The 15,047-nt window shown below is 43.6% G+C and overlaps 1 protein-coding gene across 10 annotated transcripts in view; it reads right to left on the bottom strand.

Moving 5' to 3' along the window:
* Rere (arginine-glutamic acid dipeptide repeats) overlaps positions 1–15,047 on the bottom strand; it is a 358,397-nt gene that overhangs the window by 158,524 nt on the left and 184,826 nt on the right. For all 10 annotated transcript variants that reach the window (XM_031379531.1, XM_031379537.1, XM_031379534.1 and 7 more), the window contains one exon: positions 2,053–2,158. In XM_031379531.1, the coding sequence (XP_031235391.1) occupies positions 2,053–2,158 (106 nt within the window). The remainder of the gene's footprint in view (positions 1–2,052; positions 2,159–15,047) is intronic.

The following is a 15,047-nucleotide window of genomic DNA, read 5'->3' as shown; positions in this document are numbered from 1 at the left end:
GAGGGAGGGAGGGAGGGAGGAAGGAAGGAAGGAAGGAAGGAAGGAAGGAAGGAAGGAAGGAAGGAAAAAAGGAAGGGAGGAAGGGAAGAAGGAAGGGAGGGAAAGAGGAAGGGGAGAGAAGTCCATTGCCACATCCAGTAACTTGGGTTTTTTTGTTGTTGTTGTTTTGTTTTGTTTTTTTTAGAAGAAACAACTTCTTAGTTTATTGTTTTATTAACTGTGCATGTGCATGCGTATGTGCTTATATATTCAGGCAAGCATATTCCACAGCAGTGAGTGTGGAGGTCAGAGGACAACGTGTGAGAGTCAGTTCTTTCTTTCCATCGTGTGGCTTTGGGAACTGAACTCCAGTCAGCAGGCTTGAGAGCAAGCAACTTTACCTGTCCATTTTAGGTTTGCTGTCGGTCTGCCTGAATAGCAGGGTCTCAAGCCCCTGAAGTAGCTGAGGCTGGCTTTGAATTTATAATCATCCTTTCTCTCTCTCCCAAATTCTGGGATTACAGATATACACCATCATATCTGGCCCCAATCATAATTGTTTACTGACAAATATCTCAAAATCGAATGAAGCCACATACTGATTGGACTGAAAAAAAATTAAGTTTCTATTTTTTTTTTAAGAGGCCATGGGTGCTGGCACATGCCTTTAATCCCAGCACTCAGGAGGCAGAAGGAAATAGATCTCTGAGTTCGAGGCCAGCCTGGTCTACAGAGCAAGTTCAAGCACACCTGGCTACACAGAGACAAACCAAAACAAACAAACCTGACTTTTATCTTTTAAAGCTTGTATGGAAGGCTCCCTGTGCTGTCGTGTCAGCAGCATCCTCCAGGGAGGCGGTGTGAGGAGGGCCACTGAGGACACATCCTAGGCTGTTCTAGGCACCTCTCTCAATTCAACCTCTTTATACAGAACGCCAGGACAAACCACCTCACACAGCTCCAGAAACATGAGGCTCCGCTCAAGAACTGAGTTCCAAAAGGCTACCATACATGTGCAGAACTGTAGCACACAGTACATTGATATGGAGCTTCTGTGTCATAGGTGCTGAGCCAATAAAGCTCCGTAAGAAAGGGAGGGCATCAGCTGACAGAAACCACTGTTCTATTCTGAAAGGCAGCTATGAATCCACAGTCCAAAGCGTTACACAGAAAGGTTTTCTTTGAAAACCCTCTCTGCCCGGGACATGGTGAAATTCAATAACACAAGCTCCTGAAAAAACAAGGGATACAACCTCACAGGGTTTTGAATACTATCTATCACTAGGTCAAATACAAGAGCTTAAAGAATTACAGTACTGGGATGGTGAGATGGCTCAGCGGAGAGCACTGACTGCTCTTCTGAAGGTCCTGAGTTCAAATCCCAATAACCACATGGTGGCTCACGACCACCCGTAATGAGATCTGATCCCTCGTCTGCTGCCTGTGAAGACAGCTACAGTGTATTTATTTATAATAATAAATAAATTATAAATAAATAAATCTTAAAAAAAAAAAAAAAAGAGGCCAGGCAGTGGTGGCGTACACCTTTAATCCTAGCACTTGGGAGGCAGAGGTAGGCGTATCTCTGAGTTTGAGGCCAACCTGGTCTACAGTCAGGGCTACACAGAGAAACCCTGTCTTGAAGAAACCAACCCTCCTACCCCCCCTTCAAAAAAATAAGAATTACTTTACTGCTATGTTTAAAAATTGCATTACCGTGTGCTTAGAGTTATTTTTCTCAATATTTTTGTTTTGGTATTTTCTTAAAGATCTATAAATTATGCATATGTGTGTTATGTGCACTGAGCATCCACGGAGCCTACAATCATTGGATCCCCTGAAACTGGGGTTAGAGGTGGCTCTGAGTTGCTTGATGTGGGTGCTGGGAACTGAACGTGGATCCTCTGCAAGAGGAGTAAATGATTTCATTAGTAAGCTAGGCCTCCAGGCCTCTCTCTTTTGCTGTTTGTTTTTAGAGAAAATGAAAAATAATGCAAAAGCAAGGGTGAGGGGATCCAGCAATGTTCCTTATTGCAAGCTCTTTTGAGTACGTCATCGAAAGGGCATACGTACCATTTTCATTATGCCGATCCTGAACCAAATGCTGATAGACAGAATCTGGAACTTCAGACTGACGGTAGTACCATTTCACGTTCATGAGCAGATGGTCCCTCTTACTCTGAAAAGGAAAATCTAACAGCATTAGGAGCAGGTTCCAGGTGCCTGCAAGTGCACATCACACCTACAACCAAAAGCCCTGTAACAGTGGACAGGCAGTCAGCAGGAAACAGGACTAAGAGCAGAGTCCCTGGCCCCGGCCACTGCAGCCCTCAGACCCTAACCCTGCAACTGCTTATTTCAGAGACAAGAGACATAGATCTTGAAGCTTCTCAGGGTGACTAATTCATTATTACATTTTCCCTTAATGGTAATGAAGATCGCTACATGAGAACGTACTTCTACGTCAATCCCTAGCCATTCTGGTGAATAATAATAGCCAGAGCACATTACTGAGGCATATTAAAAGTAATAAGCTAGAAAGAACTTACCCAGAGACACCTGACAGTCTCTTCCCTCCAAGGTTTGCCTGTCACAAACTGTCTCAAATTCTCCCTTCACTGTGGGCCACAGAACTGTATGGAAGTCACCGCTGCATGACGAAATGATGGAGCACACCATGGACAACAGGTGGTGAGGATAACACACACACACAACAGGACCTGCCTCATTTATTTATCTCTGATCCCCAAGAACACAACAGTTTGTGCATTACTACTGGTAAAACAAAACAAAACAAAACAAAAAACAAAGAACCTCATGTCCACCATTGTCCTGGAAACATCTGTACAAAAACTAAGCACATATTTCTAAAAGTTAACTTTGTTTTCTGCTCAATCAGAAGCTAAGACAGCAGACACTGCCTCTTCTGATTGAAGGATACAGGGTACAGTCTGGAATCGACTACTTGTATGCTAGGTTGTGAGACAGCCCAACCCGAGAGTATTTCCGTACCCTGGGCATCGAGAAACAGCGTCATCCCCTGGGACAGAGCTACCTGAGGTAAGGGCAGTACCGTCCCTCTTGACAGCTTCTAACTTTTCTCAGAGGCTCAATAGCCAGAAATGTAGTGGCCGAAACTCAAAAAATGCCTCATATTGGTAAAGAAGACAGCTGAATTCTGAAGTAGGCCAGGACCCTCATTAATGAAAGAAGACATATCTTGATTTACTGAAGGGACCAATCTAGTCTGCATTACAGGACCAGCAAAGGCAGGCCAACAACTGCCTTGATTGTCAACATAACTGAGAATGTAGAGTGCTATCCCACGGTATGTACCACAGACCCCACGATTCTTTGCATCAACTATGAAACAAGCATGGTTTCAGAAAAAGGGCACTGCCCGTCAGCTCACATTAATCAGATCATGCACACAAAGGACAGGCACGATATATATATATAGGCCTTGAGTTTTAGCATTCATATTTTTACATTGAAAAGTTTAATGGAAAAAAATTAGTCTGTACTGTTTATTCTACAGAAGAAACATTGACAACGAACAGTATGAGAAGGTCAGAGAAAAAGTGCTGAAGTCAGTGTTCAAAGAAAGGAGCAGTCCCCTCCTGCAGGAGACCATGACACAACTGTGTAACCTGGGGGAAGAGGGGACTCTCTCTTCAGCAAAAGCAGAGACCAGAAAGACAGACAGGCAGACAGACGGAGTGGGACAGCAGCATGCACTACAGAGCAGTCCATGCTCAGGCTGAGAAGCTGTTGAACCCCCGCCGGCTGTCTGGCAGCTGGAGTCTTTAACTCACCTATGACCACAGCCACAGGCAAGCACTGACAGGCAGGATTAACTCACCTATGACCACAGCCACAGGCGAGCACTGACAGGCAGGATGCAACAGGCATGGAAAGTGCAGCCAAAGCATTCAAAGAACAGAACACAAGAGCACACCACACACACACCTTGCATAAGGCTTATTCTGCCAAGACCCAAGAAAAACACTTATCCTTCCATTTTATCCCAAGAAAATTCAGAACATGACCAAGACAGCATCAACAATTTAAAAAAAAAAAAAAAAAAAAAAAAAAAAAAGCCCCCAGGGCCTGTCTAGAACCAGCATGAGACACAGTTACAAGCTCACCGTCCTCTGCAGCAGGACACATACCTGACGACTCTGTCCCCTTACAACTAACTGTTCAATGCTGTACCTCCCCTAAGTTATGGCAGGAAAAATGTCTTTAAGCATTGCTAACTCTGTGTGTGTGGACAAAATGAAGTCAAAGTCACTTGAAAAACATAGACCTAAAAGACTTTTATCTGTTTTATTTAGGGTTTACACACCAACAAAACAAAAAATAAAAACCAAAAACCACAGTCAGAATGATCACATGAAACCTGGCCCAAGCACTGTGGAATAAAGGAGACAATTCACTGACAACACAGGAAAGTTTGTCACTCATTCCATATAACAAAACAAAACAAAACCAAAAACAAAACAAAACAGCTACTCTGGCTTGCTTATAAGTAGACCTGCAACTCTGAAAGGCTGCTGGAGCTCCTGATGCAGTCCTGCCCACTGGCCAGAGGGCGGCAGTATTGTGTCAAAAACATAAATACCTCCACAAATATAACACAAAGGTAAAGTCAAATGAAAGAAAAATTGTAAACATATGTGTGCACCTGAAATGGTACCATGCTTCTAAGTAGGCCAGTGATTTGATGAAGATAACAATTGGTAGAGAAATGCAGGGACTATTTCAGAGTACTGGGCTAAACTGTACGACAAGACTACAGTTCCATCTGTCCCCACTAGGGCCTTAGCAGCCCTTAAAAAGTGAAGGGATGGGAAGGTCTGTTGATTTCTAGGGTCTCTCCATATGTTTATAACTACGTCTCCGACAAACCAAGACCAATACACAGAACGGAACTATGGCGTGTCTGTTCACTGGCTCTCCTTAGTATTACCGTTACAGCATCTTCTCTGGAGGACACGGTCTCCTGCAGCAGGAGTTCTCAGGTCAAAGGCCACACCACACCCGGAGGTTGCTGAACATTAATTATGGGAAGGCCTCCTCTGGTTCCTATTCCTTATAAGTTAATAACTTACTCAAAATCACCAAAAATTAAAACCAGAAAATAAACCCAGGAATCATGTGGTTTACCACAAACTACGTGGGTCTGAATCCTGGTTTTACAATGCCCTAAGCTCTGACTCTGCAAACATGGCGCCTCCCTCAGCTTTCAGTGCCGTCCTCACAGGCAGTGAGAACGGGGTCCACTCACATGGACGCTGATATTGCTTACCTCTCAGCAAACCTGTCAGTCACTATTCTGTAGAGGAAGAGAACTAGCCACAGGTTTGCTTTTCTGGGAGTCAATGCTCTGGAGCTGTGGGCTTTATCACTTAAAAGAATTCCAGGATGGGCTGGAGATGGGGCAGCAGTTAAGAGCACTGGCTGCTCTTCCAGAGGTCCTGAATTCAATTCCCAGCAACCACATGGTGGCTCACAACCATCTGTGATGGGATTGGACGCCCTCTTCTGGTGTGTCTGAGGACAGCTACAGTGTACTCACATACATAAAATAAATCTTAAAAAAAAAAATTCCAAGAGCAGACCAAGTGTTTCTAACAGTGTGCTCACTATTTACTACTGATACAACTGAAAGCTAACATGAATCTCGCGGAAATGTATCGCCTTCATTAAATACTGAGCCAAGAAAGAGACCCTTCTGTGACGAAGGCGCCCTGGGCAGTGTTTCTGAAGGAGAAGAGAAACAGGAGGAATAAAGGCTTTCACACAAAAATGAAGTTCAGGAGGTCAGACACACAGAGCCACACAACCTACCAGAGATAGGTATGGCTGTGTGCTAGGGGAGGTTTCACAAGCGTTGCTGGGCTGGGGAAGGAGGGTGTGCCCACAGGCTAACATTGGGATTTGCAATTCTTCAACTCCTTGTCCTGTTTCCATTCCTAAGTGCTGGGCTTGCGGGTGCATGGCATGACACTTGGCTGTGTTGTCCTTAATAGTAAAGACACACAAGTGAGATATGTACAGAGACTTGAAATGTGAGACAAACAGCAAACTAAGGCCATTCGCCACCTCACACAGCATTCTTGACTGGCATGGTTAATACAAAGTAACCTGAGTTACCCAATGTTAGCCTGTGGGCACACCCCCCTCCCCCAGCCCAGCAACCCTTGTGAAACCTCCCCTAGCACACAGCCATAACCGTCTTAGTAAGTGTCTGTGCGGGTGCCTTTGGAGGCCAGTGAGTGACCATGGGCTGAGTAAAACAGACCCCACCTTCACAATGGCAGAGCCTACTCATCAGCTCAGGGCCTATACAAACTAAGTGCAAAGTAAACGCAAATTCTGGAGTTGCGATGGTGGTGACCCCAGTCCTATAGCATTAACTTCTCCGACTCTGAAGTCTCCAGACCCACTGAGCCATGCCACTAACTTCCTCAGGTCTCCGGTGTGCAGGTGGCCCAAGATAAAACCTCATTACTTCCATAATGATGTGAGCCATCCCTACCACACCCCCTGGAATTCACTATGTAGACCAGGCATGCTGGCCTCAAAATCACAGAGATCCACCTCCCTCTGCCTCTTGAATGCTGAAATTAAAAGTGTCACCATACTCAGGCATTGAGTAAATTTTTAAAAATTACTGATTCCTCCCCACCTCAATTGTTTTTTCTTTTTTTAATGTGTTGGTGTTTTGCCTGCATGTATGTCTTTGTAAGGGTATCAGATTCTGGAGTTACAAACAGTTGTGAGCTGCCATGTGGGTGGCTGGGATTTGAACCCAGGTACTCTGGAAGAACAGTCAGTGCTCTTAACCACTGAGCCATCTCTCCAGTCCTCAGAGTTAATTTTTAAATTAACAGAGGCCAAGGGAATCAGATGCCTCTGTGATTGGAATGACAGGTAGGTGTGAGCACTATGGTACTGGGAACTGAATTTAGGCCTGGGAGAGCAGGCTGTGCCTAACTGCTGAGCAATCTTCCCAGTCGTGGTTTTGTTTAGAGACAGGTCTTCACTATGGAACTTTGGCTTTTGAAACTCCCTGGCTTCAAACTCACAGGCATCCATTGGGCTCTGCTTTCTGATCCCCAAGATTAAAAGTGTGCGCCACCACGTTGAGCAAGACTATATTTTCAGCAAACCAAACTCAGAAAATGAATAGTACTTCTTTAACTTCACTTTCTTCTGGAGCTGGAACTTTCAGCCTCCTGGCCTCGGCTTTTCCAACGCTGATTGGCCCAAAACTTATTCTTGTTTCTGCCCTCAGCACTCCTACAGTTTGTGAGACGTACTTATGAGAGGATGTGCATGAAAAGGCATGTGGAGTCTTGGTATCATTGAAATGAATGACTGGCAGGCAGGCTCTGGGATTAAACCCAGCAAGCTGCTTGCTCTCCAGACGAAGCAGAGGAGCTTCACAAAGGTCACTACTGTGCACTATGCAGGCAGTCACATCTACTTTATTTTTCATTTTTTTGTTTTTTCCATACCAGGTTTCTCTGTATGGCCCTGGCTGTCCTGGAACTCACTCTGTAGAGCAGGCTGTCCTGGAACTCAGAAATCTGCCTGCCTCTGTCTCCCAAGTGCTGGGATTAAAGGCGTGTGCCACCACCACTGTCCAGCCACATCTACTTTAAAGGAGCCACATCTACTGCTTTCTGAATTGTGCTTCAAGATGGCAGGTCTGGTTAATAAGGGAAAATAACTTTCAGAGAACAAACATTAGCATTTAAGGCTTGCAGGGTTAGAAGCCACTGTTTAAGTTAAAGTTTGCCCACATAATAAGAGAAATCTAATTACAGGCAACGTTCCTAACTGGTCATAAGTAATTTCAAATAGCTAGTGAAGAAAGAAGAAACTCAGAGGAAACACTGGAACATTACATTCCCGTCTTATGTAAATTAGTTTTTCTTGTTTCTTTTTCCTAGTTACTCAAACAAAAACAAAGACTGTAACCTCTAAACCTGTTGGTCTATTTATAACTTTTCCATCGACACCATTTTTCTAATACAAGCATGCTCTGAAAGCCTATCTCACTCCACATGTCAGACAACAAAGGGCACTGGCTGCTGCAGAGGAGAAATGGAAGCAGGAAATGAGAAGGCCTGGTTAATCCCCGAGTAATCGATTAGTGTATTCAGTCAAGTGTAAGCAGAGCTGGGAAAATGCTTTAAAAAAAAAAAAAAGGGTGTGGGGGTGGGGATGGCAATGGAGAAATCCAAGAGCCACAGACATTTTAAAATAGGGATTTTTGTCAAAAAGCTTCTTCATCATGTTCTAGCACTAATGTCTTAGAATGATTTTTTTTTTCTGTGAAATCATTGTCCTCATTTTTGGAAAACCAATATTAATTTTAGGTTATTCTTTAATTGTTGAGATATAATTTACACAACTAAAATTACTTGTAATGCTGAATAACTCTGAGACATACACCACATTTGTGTTATCAGCCCAGACCACTTCCCCTACCACAAAAAGGCACCTCATAGAGCCACCATGGCTGTGCGGAGACAGTGGGCGGGCACGAGAGCGTCTTGGTCTCAGAGCTTCCTTCTGCTCTCCTACACACGCTCCGTTTATAGGAACAAACCACTCCATGGAGCTGCTGTGCATCTATTTCCACCAGGTACAACTTCAGACAAACCAAATTCCAGGTAAAGGTCAAAATGCCAGGTAAAGATGTAATATGGTCTCTAGAAATTTCCAGAGAAGATCACTTACAGCAATAGTGAAAACAACTGGCAAAAATAAGTGCTAATTCATTTTAAGGCATTCTTTCATCAAAGCACATAATCAGTGTTTACTGTTAGGTACTGAGTGTTCTAGAAAAGGTCAGTGAGAATAGTTAGGGATGAGGATGTCCAGAGAGCCTGCAAAGCTTGCATTCCACAAGAGCAGCAGGCCCTGTGCAACCCAGATTAAAATCAAAAATGAATTAAAATGAGATTGCTTCCTTTTCATTTCTTTTCTGTAATTCAACTGCATAGGTTTCAAGCAAGAACTCTGTAGATGGCAATATCATAGCCAAATGTCAAAGACTGCAGAACCCCAGATGCAGCTGTCTCACCTTGTTTGTTCAAGAAACCTCTCAGAGGTTTCCACCCAACTTTGAAACTGTGACGTAACACAGTCACTGTGTAAGTGTCCCACATGAGCATGAAGAGAACGTGCATTTGAGCAGCTATGAGAAGTAGGACACTTGGCTGGGTGGGGGCGCATCTTTAATCAAAGCGCATACGAGGCCAAAGTAGGGGGAATCTCTGCAAGTTCTAGGCCAGCCTGGTCTACAAAGGGAGTTCCAGGACAGCTAGGGCTCTGTTACACAGAGAAGGCCTGTCTCAAAAAACAAAACAAAACAAAACAAAATGAAAAGAAAGAAAAAAAAAATGACACTTTGCAAATGACAAGTAATCAAATTAAACCACTGTTCAATATTCCGTGACTACTGTCCAACAGCCTGTATTCGCTCACTAATGTGCTAATCCGAACGCCCACTGCTGCACAAGATACGCTGGAGCCTTTGCAATTGTCTGAATATTCATCAATAGTAGAATTAGGACAAATTGCAATATATCCTTATGATGAGATACTGTACAGCAAGGGAAGAAACTCAACATACAGTGTGGATGAACAGCACACAGACACAGAAGCGAGCATGCAATTCTCCTAGCAGATGCTGTCCCAAGTGAGCAGTGCATGTCTGCAAAGAATGGAGAAAGCCAGGGGAAGCGTTGAGTGGTCAAGGAAAGACAAGACCACACTGGAAAGACAAAGTGAGACTGAGGAAGAGGAGGAGGAAGAGGAGGAAGAAGAGGAGGAGGAAGAGGAGGAGGGAGCAACATACATAGAAAACTGAGAAACAAGTACAGCCTTCAAAAGCCCCAGAGTCGTGACAATTTGAAAAAGAATGTTCAAGAGAAAGAAAACCCTTTCTCTACAAAGATGCAGGAACCGAGAGAATGTATATGCACACACTAAGATTACACAGCAATAATACATCAGGGATAACTTTGAAATCTACTGATTTGCAAGTTATGTAACAAGGTATTTTTATTTGTGTGTGTGGGACAAGCCCCATGGTACTTGAGAATCATAAGGCATCATGTGGCGATTTTTCCTCAAATAATTCAAGAAGAAAAGTGGTCTTTGTATTAGACTTGCAACTCCTGTATAAATTGGTGTTAGTCAGATAAAGGACTAGGGAAATGAAGTCTAATGTTATGAAGATTGACAAGTACTAATCCAACTATAAAATATCTAAATAATAAAATCATACAGACATGTATTTTCTAAAAAGGGGAATGAGGCAAGGTTGGTGGTGGATGCCGCCACTAATCCTAGCATTAAGAAGGCAGAGGCAAGTGGATCTCTGTGAGTTCAAAGTCAGCCTGGTCTACATAGTGAGCTACAGGCCAGCCAGAGTTACATAGTGAGTCATTATTAGAAGAGGGGGAAGAGAAGAAAGGGGGAGGGGAAGGGTTAGAGAGAGGAGAGAAAGGAGAGAAAAGTAGAGAAAAAGAAAGAAAAGGGGTGAATCAGAGAGGAAGAAATTTCTACGGATCGGGAAGCTAGTTGTGGAGCAGTGTGCCTATCTTATAGATGCTCTGTTCATTTACACACATGCACCGAGACACTTTAAATAAGAGCACAGAACCCATTCACAGTTACCTATATGAGGTAAGGTCTTAAGAAATAAGAATTTGGGCTGGAGACATGGCTCAGAAGTTAAGAGTATCAACTGCTCTTCCAGAGGTCCCAAGTTCGATTCCCAGCAACCACATGGTGGCTCACAACCACCTGTAATGAGATCTGATGCCCTCTTCTGGTGTATCTGAAGAGAATAATGGTGTATTCATACACATTAAATAAATAAATAAATCTTAAAAGAAAAAGAAATAAGAATTTGGGCAAGTAGAGCCCCTAGAATAGGATACTGAAGTCAGGCTACCTTTTAGTAATTTTAGCACATGTGACAGGTATCTCTGTTGAAAACTAACTGCATGTATGCATCTACTTGTGCCATGGCATAGTACAGGGTGCCAAAAGACAACTGGTGGGAGTCGGTGCTGTCCTGTCGACCAAACTTGTTCATCATGTTTGATACCAAGTGCCTTTACCTGCTGAGTCATGTCACTGGCTGTCAAAATTAACTTAAAAACAACAACAACAACAACAAACAAACAAAGCAGGCTGTTTAGCTTCAGCCACGGGCCTTTGTTTTCTCTTTCCCTCTTAGCAGGGTATATTTCTGCTGCTTCTTTCAATATAGCTGTCTATCCAGTCAATGACAGACCGTATCTAGCAGTGAAAACATGAGTCCTTTATGCCATTAGTGCATAAAACTGAGAATGAGTTTGGATCCTCAGGACCTGTGTGAAGAGTCACATTGGCTAGCACATGCCTACTATGCCGTGATGGAGAAACAAAAGACAGCGGGATCCCAGAGAATGGCCTCCCAGCCAGTCTCCCAGAACTGCTGAGATAAGTGGTGGCTAAAGACAACAACGCTGGCCTCCAGTCTCCAGGACAGGCACCACACACCACTGCGAAAGCCTCTTAAGTTGTATCACACCCTCTGCTGCTTGTCCCCACACACGGCCTAGGACTTTTCACAAAGAACCTCATCTCTAAAAGGCTTACATTCTATGTAAAAAGCACAGCAACTTTTTAACTATGGGATGTAAAGTGTCTCTTACTAAGGCATATCACTCAAAGCTACCTTAGAAAACAAGCTCTGAAAGGAAATCCAAATTGCCCGAGCCTGTCCCTTCCAGGGAGGCTGTGTGCACACTCAGGGTCAGGGAAGTCATTAATAAGGTGTAACTGAACTCTTCCTGAGAGTAAGCCAGGAGCTCGACTTTATCATACCATTCTGTCTATGTTTGCTATCTCCACCAACTCCTCTCCGATTACAGATCACGTCTTTCCAAGAGGACTACGTGGCAGCAAACTGCTGACGAACGGTTGATGCCTGGCCTCTCCACATCGGCCCGATTAGCACTTCTATGCCTGCACTGCACACACTGTCCTTATAAATCACACGCTCACTGTCATGCATAATAACCAGTTACCTAACAGCTAAGGGTATTATCACAAATAGATTGAACTAATCTTTGAATATATGCTCCAAAAATTAAATTTCTTTATAGTTTTCTACCTTTAAAACTAAAGGCAGGCAACACAAAAACTGAATGCCATCCACAGGGCCCTCATGACTGCCATGAAATGCCACTTGCACTATAGAGTTCACATCCAATTACTGAACACAAGCAGCCAGGCCATCTATCACTTACATTAAAACAAGCACAACACAGCAGGAAGGCTGTTGGAAGCCATCACATGGTTTAAATGGATTTCTCACCTTTCACATATCAAGGGGTTCTCTTTCCCAGAACAGCTCACCACGGGGTTGGTCTTTTAACAAAGAGAGCTTCCCGAGTTGAAAGAACATTCAGCAGCTAGGACACACAGCAAAGCCCAGTTCAAAGCAAGAGACATCTGCCCCTTGTGTTAAAATACAAAACAGTAAAGGATCTTTTATATTAAAAATAATAAATACACGTAAAAGGAGAGTTTTTTCCAAGAAGTCAAGTTATCAGCCCTGCCTTTGATAAGTGTCCACAATTTAAGGAATAGTCTAGAATCCATTCTTTTCCTAATTCTTGAGAACAAAGAAACCTATCTTAAGCCCCTTGCTTGGAGCCCCCAATCAAAGCACCATGAAGCACAGAGCCGATGCTCACACACTATGCAGGATTAGACCCTGAAGCAGCCTGGGAGCCACACAGCACACAGCCGCTAGTGTCAAACATGGCTCAAGACCATCACCTGACCCTCTATGTCCTTCCTTTACCAAAAGAAAGCACTAAAACCGCTCACAGTAATTAATACACACAACAAGCATGGCTAACATGGTGACCACTCACATTCTATAGAGGGAGGGGAGAAACAACCAGGAGAGAAGGTCAAGAAGTCATTGTCTAGCCCCAGTGTCCATGTCAAGAGAAAGCTGTCAGATTCTACGCGGCAGTGAGAAAATGTTGGGACATGCAGTTAACAGTGCCCAAGAAAATAGGGTCCCATGGCACAGCAAAGGTCAGCACCTGGCAGCTATATTTCAAATTGAGCTCTAAAAAGGAAGCCCCCGGTTTCTTTCTGCCTATCTGAAGAGTACACGACACAATGTCTACACAGCTAGAGGCTCTCAGGGCCTTCTGTGCAGCACTGTCCTCCAGTCTGAACTGTAAGAGGGCCCTGTCCCTCAGAAAAGCCCAAGACCCAGAAGGTGACAGCGGCAGCCTTTCTGGTCCCAGCTGTTCCTGGGCCACAACAAAGTCTTGCCTTGGCAAGTTAATAGTATTTTGTATGGTATTGCCTATATTAGAAATTATCATATCCTAGTATTACAATACTTGGTGGTACATTTACATAAAACAAATAAGATTTATCCAACAAATACACTTTAAATTGCTATGGTATTTACAATAGACTATCACATATTTGGAGACTGAAATTTCAAGCTCTAATTGTTTGATGGAATATTACATCAAATGAATATATTAAGAGAAAGAAAACTGTTTTCTTAAATATCCACTGACACAGCCGCTCCCTTGGCTCAATGTAAAATTTCCTGGAAAGTTATCCTACTTAAGCTGTTTTATCACTGTTTTGGATACTCTTTAATAAGCTTCACTATTTTGGATACTCTTTAATAATCAGCAAACTCAAAACTTTATATAAATCTGCTGCCATGTGTTAGTACTGGTCAGAGCATAGCCCCATTATCCACCAGTCTTATACTACCTTGGATATCTATTTAAGAAAAAGGGGGGGTGGAGAGATGGCTCAGTGGTTAAGAGCACTGAATGCTCTGAATGCCCTTCCAGAGGTCCTGAGTTCAATTCCCAGCAACCACATGGTGGCTCACAACCATCTGTAATGGGATCTGATGCCCTCTTCTGGTGTGTCTGAAGACAGCTGTAGTGTACTAACATACATACAATACATAAAGAAACCTTTGGAAGAAAAAAGACACAAAGAAAAGAGGAGTAGGAAAGAAGGCCCCTTGAATGAACCCAAATCTGACAGAAAGCAGCATGTGCTATCTGACCTGGTATGAGCTGCATTATTACATGGGGAAATTCAAGAAGTAAAGGAGAGCTATGGTGCACAGATAAAGTACTCCTTTGTCTGACTCTGCCTTGTGACTTGTACCTATGGCTTCTCTTATGGCTTTATGTTCAAATGCTGGCAGACATGAGAGATAGCACATAAGATTTAGGAATTAGTATTTGTGGTCCTAGGGGTAAATAAAAAGCTAACACCCCAGGTATATTGAGAGGACGGCTCAAGGGACAGCATAGTTTGCAGACATTCCTCACATAAAAATAGATCAATAGGAAGTCAAAATAAATGCCTGCTGGCAGCACAACTAAATGAACGCAGATGTTTACATGAACTCTGCACACAAGCAAGGACAGGATAAATTCCCATCAACCATCATGCCTGCGAGAAAATGAAAACCAGCACTGGGGAATGTGACAGTTAAGGAAGAAGATCCCAGCAGGCAAGGAAGTGTAACCGTGTGCTGAAGGGAGGAAGGCTGGGCCAGGCACAGGTTAGACCAAGTAAGGCTAAACTACAGGAGCAGACAGACTCTGGCTTTCACAGCAGCCCGTGATACCCATCAGCGCAAAGCCCCCACTGCAGGGGAAAAGCTGTGATAGAAAGAAATTTCAACAGAACAGGAAAAATAGATTTTTAAAAAAGGCTCCAGTAAAAGTCAAGGATGAAAGAATTGAAAATCAGAGTCAAGATAGCACTTCTGTCGTTGCTGTTTTGTGGTTTGGTGGAGATGGTGGTTTTAGGTCTGATACAAGGTTTCTCCGGATAGTCCTGCCTGTCCTTAAGCTCACTCTGACAGCAGGCTGGCCTTAAACTCAGAAAATCCTCCTGCCTCTGCCCCTACCTCTCTTCCCTTCTTCCTCTGCCTCTCTGCCCCCCTCTCTCTCTGCCCCTCTGCCCCTCTGCCT

Source organism: Mastomys coucha, unplaced genomic scaffold (genome assembly GCF_008632895.1).
Source record: "Mastomys coucha isolate ucsf_1 unplaced genomic scaffold, UCSF_Mcou_1 pScaffold18, whole genome shotgun sequence".
Taxonomy (NCBI): domain Eukaryota; kingdom Metazoa; phylum Chordata; class Mammalia; order Rodentia; family Muridae; genus Mastomys; species Mastomys coucha.
Note: the sequence above shows the minus strand (reverse complement) of the source record. Positions and strands in the feature narration are given on the sequence as shown.